General features: G+C 32.8%; 2 protein-coding genes and 1 pseudogene across 5 annotated transcripts in view; 2 read left to right on the top strand and 1 right to left on the bottom strand.

The window, feature by feature from the left end:
• The window catches only part of LOC111447752 (gamma carbonic anhydrase 1, mitochondrial-like), a 3,896-nt gene extending 1,517 nt beyond the window's left edge, over window positions 1-2,379 (bottom strand). Inside the window, exons 1-2 of the mRNA XM_023087076.1 lie at window positions 2,173-2,379; window positions 828-971 (exon numbers count right to left, since the gene is read on the bottom strand). Coding sequence (XP_022942844.1) covers window positions 828-971; window positions 2,173-2,287 — 259 coding nt within the window. The 5' untranslated portion in view covers window positions 2,288-2,379. The remainder of the gene's footprint in view (window positions 1-827; window positions 972-2,172) is intronic.
• A 318-nt stretch (window positions 2,380-2,697) lies between these two features.
• On the top strand, window positions 2,698-6,101 carry LOC111447751 (rab11 family-interacting protein 3-like). Of its 4 annotated transcripts, none has more exons than XM_023087073.1 (3): window positions 2,698-2,800; window positions 3,636-4,497; window positions 5,407-6,101. In XM_023087073.1, exons 2-3 carry the CDS (start codon window positions 3,638-3,640, stop codon window positions 5,579-5,581), a joined length of 1,035 nt encoding a protein of 344 aa, XP_022942841.1. In that variant the 5' UTR covers window positions 2,698-2,800; window positions 3,636-3,637; the 3' UTR covers window positions 5,582-6,101. The 4 variants fall into 4 exon arrangements, with proteins under 4 accessions (XP_022942841.1, XP_022942842.1, XP_022942840.1 ...); XM_023087074.1 differs by having other exon boundaries at window positions 2,718-2,866; XM_023087072.1 differs by lacking the exon at window positions 2,698-2,800 and adding an exon at window positions 2,807-3,088.
• A 1,378-nt stretch (window positions 6,102-7,479) lies between these two features.
• On the top strand, window positions 7,480-8,776 carry LOC111447750 (annotated as a pseudogene).
• Window positions 8,777-16,947: the final 8,171 nt, after the last annotated feature.

Below are 16,947 nucleotides of genomic sequence, written 5' to 3'. Positions count from 1 at the left end.
AAAAAAAAAAAAAAAAAAAAAAAAAAAAAAAACTGGCAGGTTACTCTAAACTTTAAAGCTATTAAAGTACGAGTCCTGGTAGAGATCAGTCCTAGGAACACAAAACATTTGTAAATACGAACAAGCAAGCATGCAGGAAAAAGAGTTTAATATCTGCATGACCTCATACTTACTCACAAACTAAAACTTACGGCGCCATTTGATTACCATTGGGCTTTTGATTTTTTAAAATTGTACTTATTTTTTTTACAACTTTTCTACAATGAGTTTCATCTTTGAGATCTTTTCATATTCTTGCCTCAAAGAAATTTCAGATGATCATATTTTTAAAAATTATAAGTTCCGAACATGCGTTCATCATATTTTCTCCAGCGTTGGATGACCATTGCTTCAACAAGCTCGCAAATCATTCAATCAAATGAATTTCAAAAGCAAATAATATTTTTCTTAAAGAATGGCAATTTCGGGTTAAGATTATGGATGAGGTACTCTTAAACACAATTTGCATAAGACGTAAAGCCCATAATCAGGATTTCTGGAAAGTAGAAAAGCAGAAAAACTAACTTAGTGGGTGGGTAGGTGGGTGATCAAAAATAACACGAACATCTTCAAATTCAGAGAGGCTACTGTTAAGCTTACCTCTAACACCAAAAAGTGAATTACATGTAAGATTTCTAATTGGGTATTAAAGAAGAAAGACTAACACATTTACACCAATAGAGAGCATTAGAAATAACCAAATCCAAGAAAATATCAAAAATGGAAAAATTTAAGCTAATTGATCAATGAAATTGTTTCTCCTCTCAGAAAAATAACGTTAAGTTTACCTCTCAAAACACAGCCATACCAAATGGAGGACCCCCGTCCCACCTGCACATCACCAATGATAGATGCACTAGGCGCCACAAATGCATCACTGTCAACTACAGGAGCCTTGTCAAATACGTTCATGAGCGTCCTGTGCCTAGATACTAAACAAATAAGACTCTTTATTAGATAATGTCATTTGAATAATTTACTTAAAGCCTTTCAATATTTGCATGAATCAACCTTAGCACAAAAAAAGCAAGGGTTCAACAGATGAATTTCCAAGGCATGTACAGTTTTGCAGTGTATATAATAAAACATCAGTCAAGTACGAAATACATACATGCCCAAAATTGAATTTAAAAATGACGGTAAACACCATTGTGGGGGGTAGAAGTGCACATAGAGATGATCGTGACTTGTGGATGTGATGGCTATTTGTGATAGGTGTGGTGAAAGGCATGGCAAAGATGCCCCTCGAGAGATAGTGGGAAGTCATAGAATAACATAATGCACCATCAATGTTCCACTATTTCCATTTTTCATGTCCTTTTGAGAAGCATTTTGCGTCAGACCTTGCTTGCAAAGTGTTTGGGAACAACCATTAATTTGTAATCTATTTTCTTTGACATTGGGATTCTCAGTAATGGAGGTACTAGTTCAAAAGAAAAGAAGACGGACAAAAGGATGTATTATCAATCACAATCTACTATAATGAACATCCAGAATCTTCATCGATCACAAACTACTATAATCCCAAATCATGGAGCAATAGAGGATGAAGAAGTTCTACAGCTTCCTGAAGTGGAAGTTCTCTACAATTAATATCTAACTTTAGCACTCAAAATTCATGGTGCTATTTTCTGAAAGATTAGCTAATGAACAGCCTAAACTGAAGAATATGGAAACCTAATTAAACCAACACCCACATGTCATAAAAATACTAGTTTCTCCAGACAAACATGAACACAGATGCACATTCCTCTTACGCAACGATAAGACTATAATAGTTCATATCTACAAGCCGAAACATCACAGTACAATATCTAAGTTCATGCCTTCTACATATCTCGTCCAACCAAAAAAGATCCTTGTTCGAATGTGAATTCCTTGAAATCTAGTCAAGATGTAAAAGGGCATGCGAAATCGAATTTCCAAGAAAAGCCTACAAAATATACATTCCGGTTTTATTTCTGCCCAGAAAAATGCCAAACAGAAGTTATGAAAAATGACGTCTTTCCATTTCATCGATTAGCTCAAAAGATTACACCAAATTGAAATCAGCGGGAAATAGAACCCTAATAGCAATTAAAATGGTGAAACTTCGAAGATCGTAAAGAAGAATGTGGAAATTAAGAAGGTTACGTTGTTCTTGAAAGTAGTGGTTTCCCTGGAGGCGGCAACCAAGGCGATCGAGGGCTTGGCCGGTCTCCCGGATCCAGAATCCGACGGTGTAGATTGCCTTTCCCAATGTTCCCATCTTCTACACTTGTTCGTCGTCCTCTTCTTCACCCTTCAATCTTCAGCTTCAATTACAGATGCGGGAAGTGTAGAATTCTGAAGGAATAGTGCCTAAATTCATAATTTTTCCTTTTTTTTATTTCATCCTTTCCTATTAATTTTATTTGTGGCTAAGACTAAATTTTTTTTTTTTTTTTTTTTTAATTTTTAAAAAATTAAAAGTAAATAGTTTTATTAGTTGAAAAAATCAAACACATATAAAACACAAAATTAAAAATTTTAAAAACTTATTAAACCATTTGCTTGAAATTATGTATGATCATGAACATGGAATGTTAACTTTTAAAATGGTAATTATCCAATAAACATAATAATGAAAAAAAGATTATATTATAAAGAAGATTAATAAAATGTTGAAGAGGAAGGGCAGGCTAAAAAGAAGAGGCGGGTTGGGCCTCAAAATTTGCTCTGTTATCGTATTTTTGTGCATTCTCCTGTTATTGGTCTTTTTCTTCTGATCTTATTTTTTCAGGTACAGTAACGAACAACACCAATATTGTCTGACAATTCCATCTTCTCTTACTCACTTTGATTCCTTGTTCGTCCTCTTCCTCTTCTTCTTCTTCCCTTTCAATCGCTATCTTCTAATTCCGTTATTCCGCTACATTTTTCACTTTTCAAGTTTGTTTTTCCACTGTAGTGTATCCCCCTTTTCTTCTGTTCGTGGTGTTCATCATCAGTGTGATTTTCTCGATTATTCTTGCACTTTCTTTCTGGGTTCTGTTCGTTTGTTTGAACCCTCCAATTTGATTGAGATCAGGTGATTTTTGGGGTTTTCACTGGGTGTTTGGTGAACGGATTTTAGGGTTTTGGGGGCGACTTTTTTCTAGCCGATGAGACTACTTTTGGGTCTTTTTTCTTCATCGATTCGAGTTTTGCTGTCCCTTGCGTATGGATGTCTTTTTAGGAATCTGATTACTTTGAGCTCGGTCTCGCTTTAGATATACTACGTATCATTTGGTGCATTCGAGTTTCGTTTGCTCGATTTTGATTTTGAGTTTTAGTTAAACCAATTTTGATGAAGGCGTAAGTTGTTTATACTCAGTTATCTACTTGTGTTTCAAAGTATCTTATATGTCCGATGTAGCTTGCGAGATGCTAATTTCGATTCTTTCCTTTGGCTGGCTGATATTGTGTTGCTTAGAAGTTTAAAGTGCTGCTTGAGCGTTCTAAAGGTCTTGGTGTTATATAGATAATTCAAGTATTACATTGATGGTGTTTGTACTGTATGTCTCTTGGATGTCAATGTTTTCCTATTGGGAGCTTATTGTTTTCCATTTTTTTTGTGCAAAATTTTGGATAATCAGTTATGGCCACAGAGGAAGATCTTGATCTGTCAACTTTGCAAACTCAGCTCAGTGAAACAAATGGAAATTGGAAGCATGAAATGGAACGGCGCCAATCAAAAGTAGATGTGCTGCAAGCAAGGGTTGTGGAGGTAAAGGCTTCTATAGAAGGTTCTGAGGAAGACTCTAGAAAGGAGCTAGAGGTTCTCTGGCGGAGAGTTACGACAACTTCTACATTGTTGACATACTTGAAATCAAAAGCTAAAATGTTGGCAGTGCCCCATTTAGCTCACTCTTCATGTGGTATTAAACACTTAGAAGGAGTAGGATTTGTTGACAAAAGTGGAACACCACTGTCTGGTTGGTCTAAGAGTATTGATCTTTCTTCATTTGATGGTTGTGAAGAGGAATCCTTAATGGTTATTGGGAAGCCATGTGGTTTATTAGATGAACAAGATGCAGCTTATATTGGTCAAATACTCAAGTCTGTACAGATAGTTTCAGCTGTAATGGAAGCACTTGTCAAGAGGGTTATTCTGGCAGAATCGGAAGCTGCTGAAGAGAAGGAAAAGGTACATTTGGGTCAGGAGGAAATTAAGAAGAAATCAATCCAGATTGAGAACATGTCTTCAAAACTGGAGGAAATGGAACAGTTTGCTGTGGGTACTAATGGTATTCTAAATGAAATGCGGCTGAGAGTTGAGGATCTGGTTGAAGAAACGTGTAGACAGAGGCAAAGAGCTGCTGAAAATGAGCAGGAACTATGTCATGTTAAGCAGGACTTTGAGTCCTTGAAATCATATGTCAGTAGCCTCATCACTGTTAGAGAAACACTTTTGTCATCGGAAAAGCAGTTTCAGACAATCGAGAGGCTGTTTGAACGGTTCGTATGCTTTTTTTAATGTTATATTGCTCTGGTTATCCTGAATGCTCAGTATGTTTGGTAGATTTTCCTGGATGTTTCAATTTGAGTCTTTTCTTTCGTTATACTCATGGCTTCTTTTATTTTATTTTAACTTGAACTGCACCTATATGATTTCCTATGCACTAAGATTTTGTTTGTACTTGTATTGCTTTGTGAGCCAGCTCATGGCAGACCTTTAGAGCTCAACAGCATGGTTTCACTTAATGGATTTTTCTTACTGTTATTTGTGTTTTTCTCAAGAGACAATCATAGGAAAATGCATTGATTGCAAACGGTTCAAACTCCATGAGCTTAATGATCTTTGTACATGTTTGTTTCAAATAGGCCTTTAAAATTCAAAAAATTTCTAATAGATCCATAAACATTCAATTTTGTGTCTAATAAGTACCTAAATTTGTTAAGCTAGTAAGTTTCTAAACTTTCAGTTTTATGTTTATTAATTCCTTGACTTTTGAATTTTGTATCAACTAGATTATTGACTTATTTGACATTTTTTAGAGCTCATGAATATGTTTAGGGACCTTAGACACAAAGTTGGAAGTTTAACAACTTATTTGACATTATCGAGAGACTTATTATATATAAAGCTCTGGACCGGTTGTACTGGTTATAGTTTAGAGAATTATTAGACACAAACATAGAAGTTTAGAGACTAAACTGGTAATTTGAGGAAAAAAAAATCGATGGTGAGCTGATTTTAAAACTCTTGAGATGTGAGATTGGATAATAATACTCAGAATGGTAGCTTGCAACTATGATGATGTTATAAATTTTTGTGAAGAATACAGAGAATGGGGCATGGAAATGTGAGTTTGTGTAGTTTGCCTAATAAATAGTTTTCACAGGCTTTTAAATTCTATGAAACAGGCTAGTTGCAAAGACGAGTCAGTTGGAGGGTGAGAAAATGCAGAAAGAAGTAGAAGTTCAGAAACTTATGGAAGATAATGTGAGGTTGAGTGCCCTTCTTGACAAAAAAGAGGCTCAACTTGTGGCCATGAATGAACAATGCAAGGTTATGGCCTTGAGTGCCTCACATATTTAGTCCAAAACTCCTCCTCCTTGCTCATCAGCCAGCCTAGTAACGCTTCATCTCGGTTCACGATCCCGGGCCAACCAAGGTGTCAGCCGCATCAGGTATTCTTGCATATAAATGTATTTACAAAAACCCTTGTGGACTATAGTGTGTAGTTCCATAGTGTTCTAGCTCTTCCATCTGCTTCTACGGAGAGAACTCTCAAGGTTTTTCTTCATTGGAGTTTAAACTTGGTTTGTGAATGGTTCCTTGCTTCCGAGATGTGCATGTGTATGCTTCCAAAGTTGGTATCTTTCTGCCCTTTGGCGCCCTTCATAAGTTTCCCTTTTGGCATAACAATTCTTTGTCTTTTGTCAGTTTGATTCAAACTACAATGCTGACATCCTTTTAAGCAGGTTCTGGGCTGCACTCTTATAACTCCACTGCTTGAATTCCTTCTTCCCAGTTTTAAAAATAGATACATTTGAAAACCTATGTTTTCTTTGTATCTTTTATTTATTCAAGTATGGTAAACTCTGATTTCGGGTCATATTTTTAATCTTCATAACAATATTAAAAATAGGATAAGATGACGAGTTGTAAATTCTGATTTCGGGTCGATTGAGTTAACCCAACTAAACAAGCTCCAATTCCCAAGAACTTAAATAAACTTTTGATTTAAAAAAAAAAAAAATCAATCAAACCAAAGGTCAAATCAATTCTAATTCAATTTAACTTTTACCATTTAAGTAGTTGAAATAGTTATACAAACACAGATTAATCTATATGTTAAATTTGAGTACTGTTGGGTAAAAACTTTAGGAAAATAAATATGTTAAATTTGAGTACTGTTGTGTAAAAACTTTAGGTAAATAAATTTTTAAAAATGTTGGTTCAGGGATTACTCCCAAATTTGGATATAATTTATTTAAACTTACAAAATATCTTCTACAAAACAAAATTCAAAAATACATATACTTCTATCACTTTATTACCTTTCAAAAATACTAATCAAAAATACATTTACTTATATTACTTCATTACCTTTCAAAAATACTAATTTACCCTTGTTATTTTATTACCTTTCAAAAATATTAATAAACTTAATTTACCTTTGATATTTTATTACCTTTCAAAAATATTAATAAACTTTTTTGGATATAATTTATGAAATGTCATTAAGAAGATAATATTAAAAAGTTTGGATATAATTTATGAAATGTCAAAAATATTAATAGTAAAAAAATTTGATATAAGATTTAAAAGTTTTGAAGATAACATTAAAAAGTTTGGATATAATTTATGAAATGTCAAAAATATTAATAATAAAAAAAGTTTGATATAAGATTAAAAAGTTTTAGTTCCATAATTAATTAATGATAAAAAGAAAAAAATTAAACTTGTTATAAAATAAATTGGGTTGGCTTTTAAAAATAGTATGAAAATTATACATACTAATACTAATAAGGTAATGATAAGGTAAGTGTATTTTTGAATTTTTTAAGTTAAAAAGATAAAATGTGTAAAGATAGTTTTTGAGATAAAATATAAAATTGGGAGTACTTATATTAATTTATCATCTCCATTTCCTAATTGGAAAACAAAATTTAAAATCTCCTATTCCTTGTGTTGATTGGATTCCTCAGAAACTTATATATATTGATACCTATGCCTCTCTTCTCCCACCAACTTCTTCCAATCCTGAGCTTTCATTCCCCTCTCTCTTCTTGTGCCCTTCAAACTGCCCTTCTCCCTTACTTTATACATCAAAAACCTCCACGTTTGTGAGCAAATCATTCTTACATTTCTCTCTTTCTCAATCTAAACAGTTTCAACAAGTAAGTAAGATCAAATTCTAAAAACCCTTTTCTATTTTTGAATGATCTTTGTATTTGTGTTAATAAAATAGTCTTTGAATTTGAAGGAACATGGCAACACCCGTCCAGCCACCCAAAGGACAGCTGGGAAACATTATTACTCGATGTGGCAAACTCTGTTTGAAATCGATACTAAGTATGTCCCAATCAAGCCCATTGGACGAGGATCTTACGGTGTGGTGTGTTCTTCTGCCAACCAACAGACCAACGAGAAGGTGGCTATCAAAAAGATTAAAAATGTGTTTGAGAATCGCTTCGAGGCATTGAGAACGCTCAGGGAGATGAAGCTTTTGAGGCACATAAGACATGAGAACGTGATTGCTTTGAAGGATGTGATGATGCCCGCGCATAGAAATAGTTTTAAGGATGTGTATTTAGTTTATGAGCTCATGAACACTGATCTTGATCACATTATCCGATCGTCTCAGCCCCTCTCAAATAATCATGGCAAGTATTTGATGTATCAGGTATGGATTCTGTATTTAATCTGTCTGTTTTCTTTGAAAATGTTTTAGTTTTTCGTTAAAACATGAGCTTGTAAGGAAAAGAGAAGATATGGGGTAAGAATTTGATGTCACGAAATTTTTGTACATGAATCTGATGTATCACAACTCTAAGTTCCGATTCTAATGTTATTCTGTATTACAGTTGCTTTCCGGCTTGCAGTATCTTCATTCAACCAACATTCTTCATCGAGACTTGAAGCCCGGGAACCTCCTCGTCAATGCTAATTGTGATTTGAAGATTTGTGATTTCGGGTTAGCACGAACGAGCAAAGGTCAGGACCAAGCCATGACTGAGTACGTTGTTACTCGCGGGTATCGTGCACTAGAGCTTCTCCTATCCTGCAAGAGCTATGGGACTTCCATTGATGTGTGGTCTGTGGGATGCATCTTTGTTGAGATTTTGGGTCGGACACCGATCTTCCCTGGGACGAATTGCCTCAACCAACTAGAGTTAATCATCGAAGTTCTCGGTAGTCCAAAGGAAGCAGATATCGAGTTTATTGATAACCTAAAGTCCTTTATAAAAGCTATGCCTTCCTCAAAAGGTGTACAATTTTCCGATCAATATCCACAGGCTGAAACTTTAGCTTTGGACTTGCTGCAGAAGATGCTTGTGTTTGATTCGAGGGAGAGAATTACCATTAATGAAGCACTTCAACATCCATACATGTCCGAGCTATACGACACAGCATTCAATCCTACTGATGAGGTTCCCCTCAGTCTCGACATCGACTGAGGTTCCCCTCAGTCTCGACATCGACGAATCACTTGATGAGCATGAGATCAGAGAAATGATATTGACTGAGATGCTTTATTATCATCCCGAAGCTGCTACAACATAGACATATAATTATGTTGGAAGAACCACTATCTAAATATAATTTGATTGATTTCCATACATTTGGCATGCTGTAATTTAATGTACTAATTCATCCGCATAGTTTTGAGGACTTTCGTTAGCAACATCAGTATTAAATTGATTGTAACCATTTTTAGCTACCGCACTTATTAATGTTTTACATTTTTTTTAATCAAAATCAAAGGAACATTAAAATCAAATCAATATTTTAATGTTGTTTTTAGGTTCAAATATTAATAGATGAAATATGAATGAGTCCAATTAAAAATTTAATGCACATTACTATTATCGAGTTAATCTAGGTTAGGCTGGGTTAGACTTAGATTAATTTACAAATTTAATTTTATTATTTTTATAATTAAATAACAAATTTCAATATACTTATAATAATTTATAAATTTAATCATATTATTTTTATTATTAAATATCACATTTTAATATTTCAAGAACATTTTGAACACCAAAATTGGTTATTTTCTTTTAAAATTGGAGTGACTATATATTATACATTTTTATTAGATATATTTAGTTTACATTTGCATGAATGAAGCTAATGATGTAACAAAGTAAAAAAGTAAAAAAGAAACTATAAAACGTTAATTTTAATAAATCTTATTAAAATTCATACAATTTTCTCTTACACATTCGATGAATGTAGCCATCGTAAGAATTCGTAATTTAATATCTAAATTTTCTAAGTTATAATGTTTTTTCATTAGAAGAAATTTATTTTTAAAAAATTAATTTTTTTTTAATAAATAAATAAATAAATATGAACATCTTATCACATTATTAATGATAAATTTAGAAGTAAAATTTGTAAATTATATTTTGTATAAGCAAATAAAAGGATCAGCTAACCAAGACCAAAACCAAACCACTGCTAAATAATTTTTCATTTTTTTTAATAGAAACTTGCTTTCAAATTCGATTAAAATCTTTTATATATATATATATATATATATATATAATTTTAAGTTTTAATTAAGGTGGGCATATTTGTGAAAAAATAGTTAGTTAGTTGCAGATATTAATTTGGTATATTTATTGGAGAGCAAGAATATTATAAATAATAAATCTACAATATTTTAATAATATTACACACTTTCCCTATTCTTCGCGACACAGTTTCCCTCCCCCACGTAAGCTTTCTCATCCTTCTTAATTATTTTATTTTTTATTAACAAATCAAATTTGGTCATGAAAAAAAATGGCATGGATCTAGCTACGGGAAAGAAGGAGAAAGATATGTAATATATAAATATAAATGAGTTATATGAATGAATTGGTATTTTATCTAAATGAGAGTCGGAAGCTATTATCTATATCAAACGACGTGTACATGGATTAAAAATCTTCAAGCAAGTTTCTCGAAACAATATTGTATTGCTATAAAATTTTCTAAAAAAAAACTTGTTTATACAAGTAAGTAACAAATTCAAAGTTGAAGTCTTGAAACTTATAATGTTAGATGGAAACAAAAATACTCTTTTTTTTTTTTTTTTTTATTTACTTGATAATGGTTTGCATTTTTTATTTTTTGAATACTGAGATATCCTTTTCGACAAAATGAGTAGGTGAATTAACTTATATGTTTTCAAACATTTTATATTTGTTTCATGTATCAGACTTAAGTAATTATTTCAAAAATTAAAACATTTTTTCTTCACTACAATACTTTGTTACATAACAATCATACAAACCATATAGCCATAAACTAACGAGAGACCTTTGGACTCACAAATATCTGAATCCAACTTGAATTAATACCTATCAAAGCAGAATCTCCCAATCCCAGCTGGTTAAATTCTAGCGTAGAAAAAGCCAAAGCTTATGACCAATGGCAGTTAAATTTGGAGGAATCAAATTTGTAGAGCTAGGATTGAAAAAGTGACATTCCACCGTAAAAAAAAAAAAAAAAAAAAAAAAGGGAAAAAGACAAACATGAAGCCGTAATTGGCACCAGCTGGAGATTCATACTCAAAATCTTATTTGCCGCATATCCAGGAAAGTAGGAGATTGCACAGAAATGGGCGCCGCCAAGAACTGGCGATGCCCTCTACCTGAGGCAAAGCTGCTGCTTATTTACTTGGCTACTATACTTTTGTAGTTCCAATATCAATTTGGGATCCATTATAGGCCTTCTCTCTAATTTCTAGATCTTTAGAGACACTTTTCAAATGGTTTTCTTTTCAAGCGTTTTTCTTTTACATTGCAACTGTGAATTAGTACCTAGAAAGTAAGCTCTGTTACTTCGAACCCCACTAAGTTTTAGTTGCATCCTTTTCACTATGAAATTAGCAGAGGTTCTTGATGGGACTTCCTTCTGTTGTGAATTCATAGTTGCAGAGTACAGCAAATAGTACAACTTGACATATCAATACCAGAAAAGGCTCATCTAATAGATGAGCTTTTGTTCTAAGGTAAATGTTAAATACAATCTGATTTTTGAATCCATTTTCCATGAGTTCCCTACTTCACAATTTATTGAAGAGGACGTCAGATTGAATGAATGTAGGTGGGGGTCTGATTTTGGATCATCCATTGACTTTGGCATTAGCTGAGAGGCAGTGTGGTCAGTAACATGGCTCCACTCATTTGGTTTTGCATTCTGTTGTGTGTAGAAGCAGATTATAAATTTGTTGGTATATAGTAATCAACATGGGATTACCTAATTCAAGACCTCAAATATTTTGTTTTTTCTTTTGTTGCATCACGTTGGTGCACCAAATTGGGTTTCAGATTCCTGTTCTTCTTTCTCTTCATCTTGCTCATACATATTATAACCCTCTGTTTTTTTTCTTTTTACTTCTGGAAACACATGCTGATGATAGGTAATTTTCTTACACACAGCAAAAATATAGTACTTCTTGTCTTCTAAGGGGTAAACTACAGTACTTTTTTTCCTAGTACCCTAAATAGTAGAGTAAGAATTCAAGCATTTCACTGTGTAAATGATTTATACGCTCTTATATTGATATAAAAAAAATTACCATTTTTTTTATTTCATGAACTTTTAAGCTTCCTATATTTATTTATTTTAGTTTTTCGGTTAAAACAGGTGGTAGGCTTGAGTTGTTACGGTATGTCTTTAAATTTGGATAAAAACATCATATAGTTATGTGTATACTCATTTCTCAAAGTTCAAACTATCATTTTCTCATCTAAAATAGCTGATTAAATAGAATATTTGAAAGTTTAAAATTTAAAATAAGATTATTTTTAAATTTGTGTAAAAATAAAAATTAAAAAAAAAAAAAAAAAATCGGATTTGTGTTTTTTTGAAGCTAAAGTTGATATGAGGATAATAATGATAGCATTCTGCAAGGGACTGAAAGTAGAAGAAATTAACTCTCACATCCCTAAAAGTCAAAAAAATGCAGTTTTATTAATTATTATGTTTATTTTAATAATTTTATATTTTAAAGCTACCCTTCATTTTTATTCCCTTATACATAGATGGATACTAAATTAGGTGGGAGAACGTTATCTTTGTTATCTATTAGTGTGAGGCGTTTTGGGGAAGTCCAAAGCAAAGCCATAAAAGTTTATCATACTATTGTGGAGAGTCGTGTTCGTCTGACAATACTCTTGGATATGATTGGTGAATTCAGCAATGACAAAGTGAAAGGTCAAACGGTTCACGTTTATAGTGACAATTAGTGTTATGTAGTAAACGAAAATGGATGGTAACCCGGGCCTGGGTATAAGATGTGGAAAGCTTGTTGTGATTATGGGCAATGAGAGAGAGAGAGAATTTAGGAGTGGGGTAAAGACACGAAGGATGGAGGTTTGAACAGGAAAGGGGCAGGGTGATTCTGATGGAGTAGTGTGAGATGTTTGGAAGTATTGTAAGAGGGTATGATTGAAACTGGTTGCTTCCAAATCTAATAAATGCCAAATACTAAGACAAGTAGAAAAGGACAATAATATTTCCACACACACACCTCCGCCCTATAACCAAACAAATATGGCAAACATATCATTTCTTCATACTACTTTTTGAGTACTTCAAATGCCATTCTTACACCTCTCTGCACCCCTCCTTTTTTCCCATTGACCAACTCATGTGATACCCATTTTGGACTCAATTCAACTTCATTCTTCCTTTCTTTCTTCTTTTTTTTTTCCCCCTAAAAAAAAAACAAAATATTTTCACCATTGGTTGGTAGCTCAATTTTAAAAAATTTCAAAGCTGATTGGAAATCAGAACAGTGTGAAAGATATTGATAGAGAGAGTGAGGGTTTAGTGAGCAGTGTCACAATTGATAGGGGGGCATCTCTGCAGAAGGGGAGGAAAAAGGAGGATATAAAAGCAGAGAAGGAGGATGATGATGGTAGGACAAAATTAAGCAGAAAGCAGGCTGTGTGAAAGGACATCAGCCAAACCCTAACCCTACAACCAACATCTCTTCCACATTATCTTTCATAAATTTTCTATAATTTCATCATTTCATTTTTCATTCCGACACAAGTGGTTGTGTAACTGATTTACTTGTAAGATCTTACTTTGTTAAATTTTAAGTCAATCATCTATCTTATATCATTCTTTTTAAGTCATATTTCATATCTAAATATCATGTCTTCGGTCTTGGGTAGGGTAAACTAGCCACGAAGTTTTTCGCTAGCTCAATTGAGCTCATCTTAAGGATCTAACTCTTTAAAATTCATTATTCCTTTTAAATCTAATTCTTGAAAGTTTATCATCTTTCATGGTCTACGTCCTTGGAGCTAGTTCATACTTATATTCTAGCTCAATTTGTTGTTTTTAGTTTAGCTCCTTTGGAGCTCTAACTTAGCTTCCTAGAATCCTAATATGTTTATTGATCTTGACAATACAGCTCTATAGAGATCGTCTTAGAGTTGTTCGAGATCGTACCACAACGACGAGCAACTATTTCTTCTTTTTATTCGTAGATATTACATATTCTTATCCTAGAAGTAAAGCTTGAACATAACTTTCAAATTGCTACTTACCTATTTTCTATCGTTTAACATATCTCAAAATGTTAGTTCAATTCATTTTAAGCCTAATATCTCTTAAGCATGATAATTTTGATAACGAAAAATTAGGTAAAAATAGGTCAAACCAAGTAAAAAAAAACACCCGCGCACACAAATAGCTCTCCATTTCTTCTACAAAGTTATAAACTTCCTCAGTAAAAGTTGATTAGGCCGAGAATCAACCCATCAACAAACGAGAGAGAAATAAACATAGAAATTTTTGTAAATTTCAACTCATTTGAAAAATTATCAAACTTTAGCATATGTTAACTTCCAATTCGATCCACTAATATCAACTTTATTCGAGACGATTTAGAACTCAATTTGAAATTTATGTACTAATTAGAAATCAAATTTAGACTGTGGGACTAAACAAGTCAACCCATCGCTAGAAACTTAGGATAATTTAAACTATATTAAGAAAACTTATTTGAGTAAGCTATTTTGTTTAAAAGCAATAAATAGTGAGGATTAGGATGTTTTTTAAGGTGGGACAATAAGGAGAATTACAGTTGGTGTTTTTTATCTGTCTCGGTTAAAACACTGACAAACCCTTTTCAAAACAACACCATTATTATAAATAGAATAGAAGGAGAATAGAATAGAGTGCTACTACTACTACAACTCAATAAAGTTTGTCTTGAGATCTTCCAATTCTTCCCCCACTTTTGTTCTTGTTCTTCTTCTTTTTCTTCTTACCAAGCTGTTTCTTTTCTTCTTTTTCCACTCAGTCAAACCAAGAAAGAAGAGAGACCCAGTTAAAGAGGGAGAAAGAGAAAGAACATGGTAGAAGAAGAACAGCCACCCTAGAGAGAGACAGACAGGGATAGAGACAGATATTCCATAAAGTTTCTGGTTTTATATATACTAGGTTTTAAACAACACCCATCTACACAGAGATATCATTATCATAGAAGCTCAACAAAAAGGCTGATTTTGGTCTTCCTCTACCTCATTAAAAAACATGCCTATTTACCTTTTCTTTTTCTCCATTCAAACCTCTAAATTAATAAACCATTTGATTTTTCTTAAATTGTGTTTATATATATATTTTTTAAAATTTCCAATTTTTCAGTTCAAATCAGGACAAATCAATCAAACGCTCCAAACGATTGAAAGGTGAAAGCTATATAAGACAAACAAAAAGTTACGAACTATGAACGAACGGTGTTAAACACTCGAAAGATTTATTAAATACAAAATATATAAAATTATTTGACAGACAGAGAGAGAGAGAAAAAAAAAAGAAGGAGAAAGACATTCCAGTTGTATATTGGTGCTTTTGAGGAACACAAACGTTATAGGTTCTTGACATGAATATTTGTGTTGTCGTTGTCGTTGTTTAATTAATCCTCTCTTTTTTTTCCTTTTCTTTTCCCTTCTTTTGGGGGGCTCTCCGTTTTGAACCATCATCCCTCTTTGCATGCATTCCATGCAAATTCATGCACATTTTTTAAATTTACCCACGTGGCACCGGATAAGATCTCCCAATAATATTGCATTGCCTTGCCTTGGAAAATGTATTATTTTATTCAAACCCACCCCACCCCACCCACCCCCCAAATATTATTATTATTATTATTATTATTATTAATAAAATAAATAAAATAAAACTCCCCGGGTCCCACCGAATCCAACCACCTACGTAACATCATCATTATTATCATCCTATAACCCCACACAGATTTTAAATAAATAAATAAAATAAATAGCCGTTTTACTAACACTCTTATTTAAATTATATTTATATTTATAGGCGAGGTTTATTTGAAATGCCTTAAAAACACCACAAAATCAGATTCTCTAGCTTTTTTATATAAAAATTAAATATATATATATATATATATATATATATATATATATATATATATATATATATTGGGAGGGGGACACGCCCATCAAAACTCCACGGTTTACAAAAGACTCTCACGTGGAATGAGGCAGTAGCAATCGAGAAATACGAGAACCCAAAAATTAAAAAAATAAATAAATTTGCATGTGGTGTGTGGATCAAAACAAACATTCATTTCTGTCTCCACCTAATCGAGACTATTAATGTTGTTTTTTTCCCATTAATACTCTTAATAATAATAATAATAATAATGTGATTTAATTAATATTTTAGGACCAAACTTTTAGGACCATTTTTCAACTTCTTTAAACCGTTTATTAAATTTTAATCTCTCACTTTATTACCTTACCTTCTTACCTTATCTAATAGTTTTCTCATTGGTAAAAAGTGAATTTTTTATTCTTGAACCAATCTTTACAAAAAAATAAATGAATTAGCTACTTACTCCTAATCCTAAATCTAGTTAAAAACTCTTAATTTACTTCGATTTTGAATTACTTACACTCAATTCTCAAATAAAGGGTCTGATTTAGAATGGAAATGGAGTTTAAAAATCTACCTATTTATTAAGAAAATATTTAAAAGGTTAGTCAAATTCGAAAATAAAAATGTAAAGAGAGAGAGAGAGAGAGAGGAGGAAGGAAGAGAGGGCATCTTTTGGAAAGCGGTGGTCGTCCCGGTTTGTCCAACTCTGTCTGAATCACCAATCTCTAGACGATCTGATTCTGTGTTGAGAGAAAAAGAAAAGAAAAGCAAGGGGGGGTTAAGGTGATCAAATCATCCATGTGGGGTCAATTCAGCCCTCCTCCCTCCTCCTCCTATATGCTCTCTTATCTTTGACTGCAAACACATCATCATCATCATCACAACGCAACACAAGATGAAAACAAAACACTATCTAAATCAATCTCCTGAATCATCTTCTCCTTCTGATACCCACACACTAACTACACTTATACTCACCAAACTGCCCAATCCCCACCCCCCCATTCACCTGCTTATGCCTATCATTACCCAACTCCCCCCTCTCACTTTTGGGTTCACGTGATCCCCTTCTCACCACGTACGGCTACTGACTCTAATCAACTCAACACTGCCTCTTCTTACTTACTTTTTCTCTCTCTCTCTCTCTCTCTAAAATCACTACCTTTTTTAATCTTACTACTACTACTTCTACTATTATTCAAATTACTACTACTCTTTACACTAATTCTAATTTAATCATCTACTTTACGACTAACCATACATAAATTCATTTTAGTTTTACAGGACACACAAAAAAAAAAAAAAAAAAAAAT

Source organism: Cucurbita moschata, unplaced genomic scaffold (genome assembly GCF_002738365.1).
Source record: "Cucurbita moschata cultivar Rifu unplaced genomic scaffold, Cmos_1.0 Cmo_Scf00009, whole genome shotgun sequence".
Taxonomy (NCBI): Eukaryota; Viridiplantae; Streptophyta; class Magnoliopsida; order Cucurbitales; family Cucurbitaceae; genus Cucurbita; species Cucurbita moschata.
The sequence above is the reverse complement of the archived record's forward strand: the minus strand, read 5'-3'. Positions and strand labels throughout refer to the sequence as shown.

What these genes read in the sequence shown, in the direction of transcription:
- LOC111447751 (XM_023087073.1), top strand. Translation starts at nt 3,638, where the DNA reads ATGGCCACAGAGGAAGATCTTGATCTGTCAACTTTGCAAACTCAGCTC. An exon ending in ATCGAGAGGCTGTTTGAACG is followed by an intron (nt 4,498 to 5,406) that starts GTTCGTATGCTT and finishes TCTATGAAACAG; the next exon opens with GCTAGTTGCAAAGACGAGTC.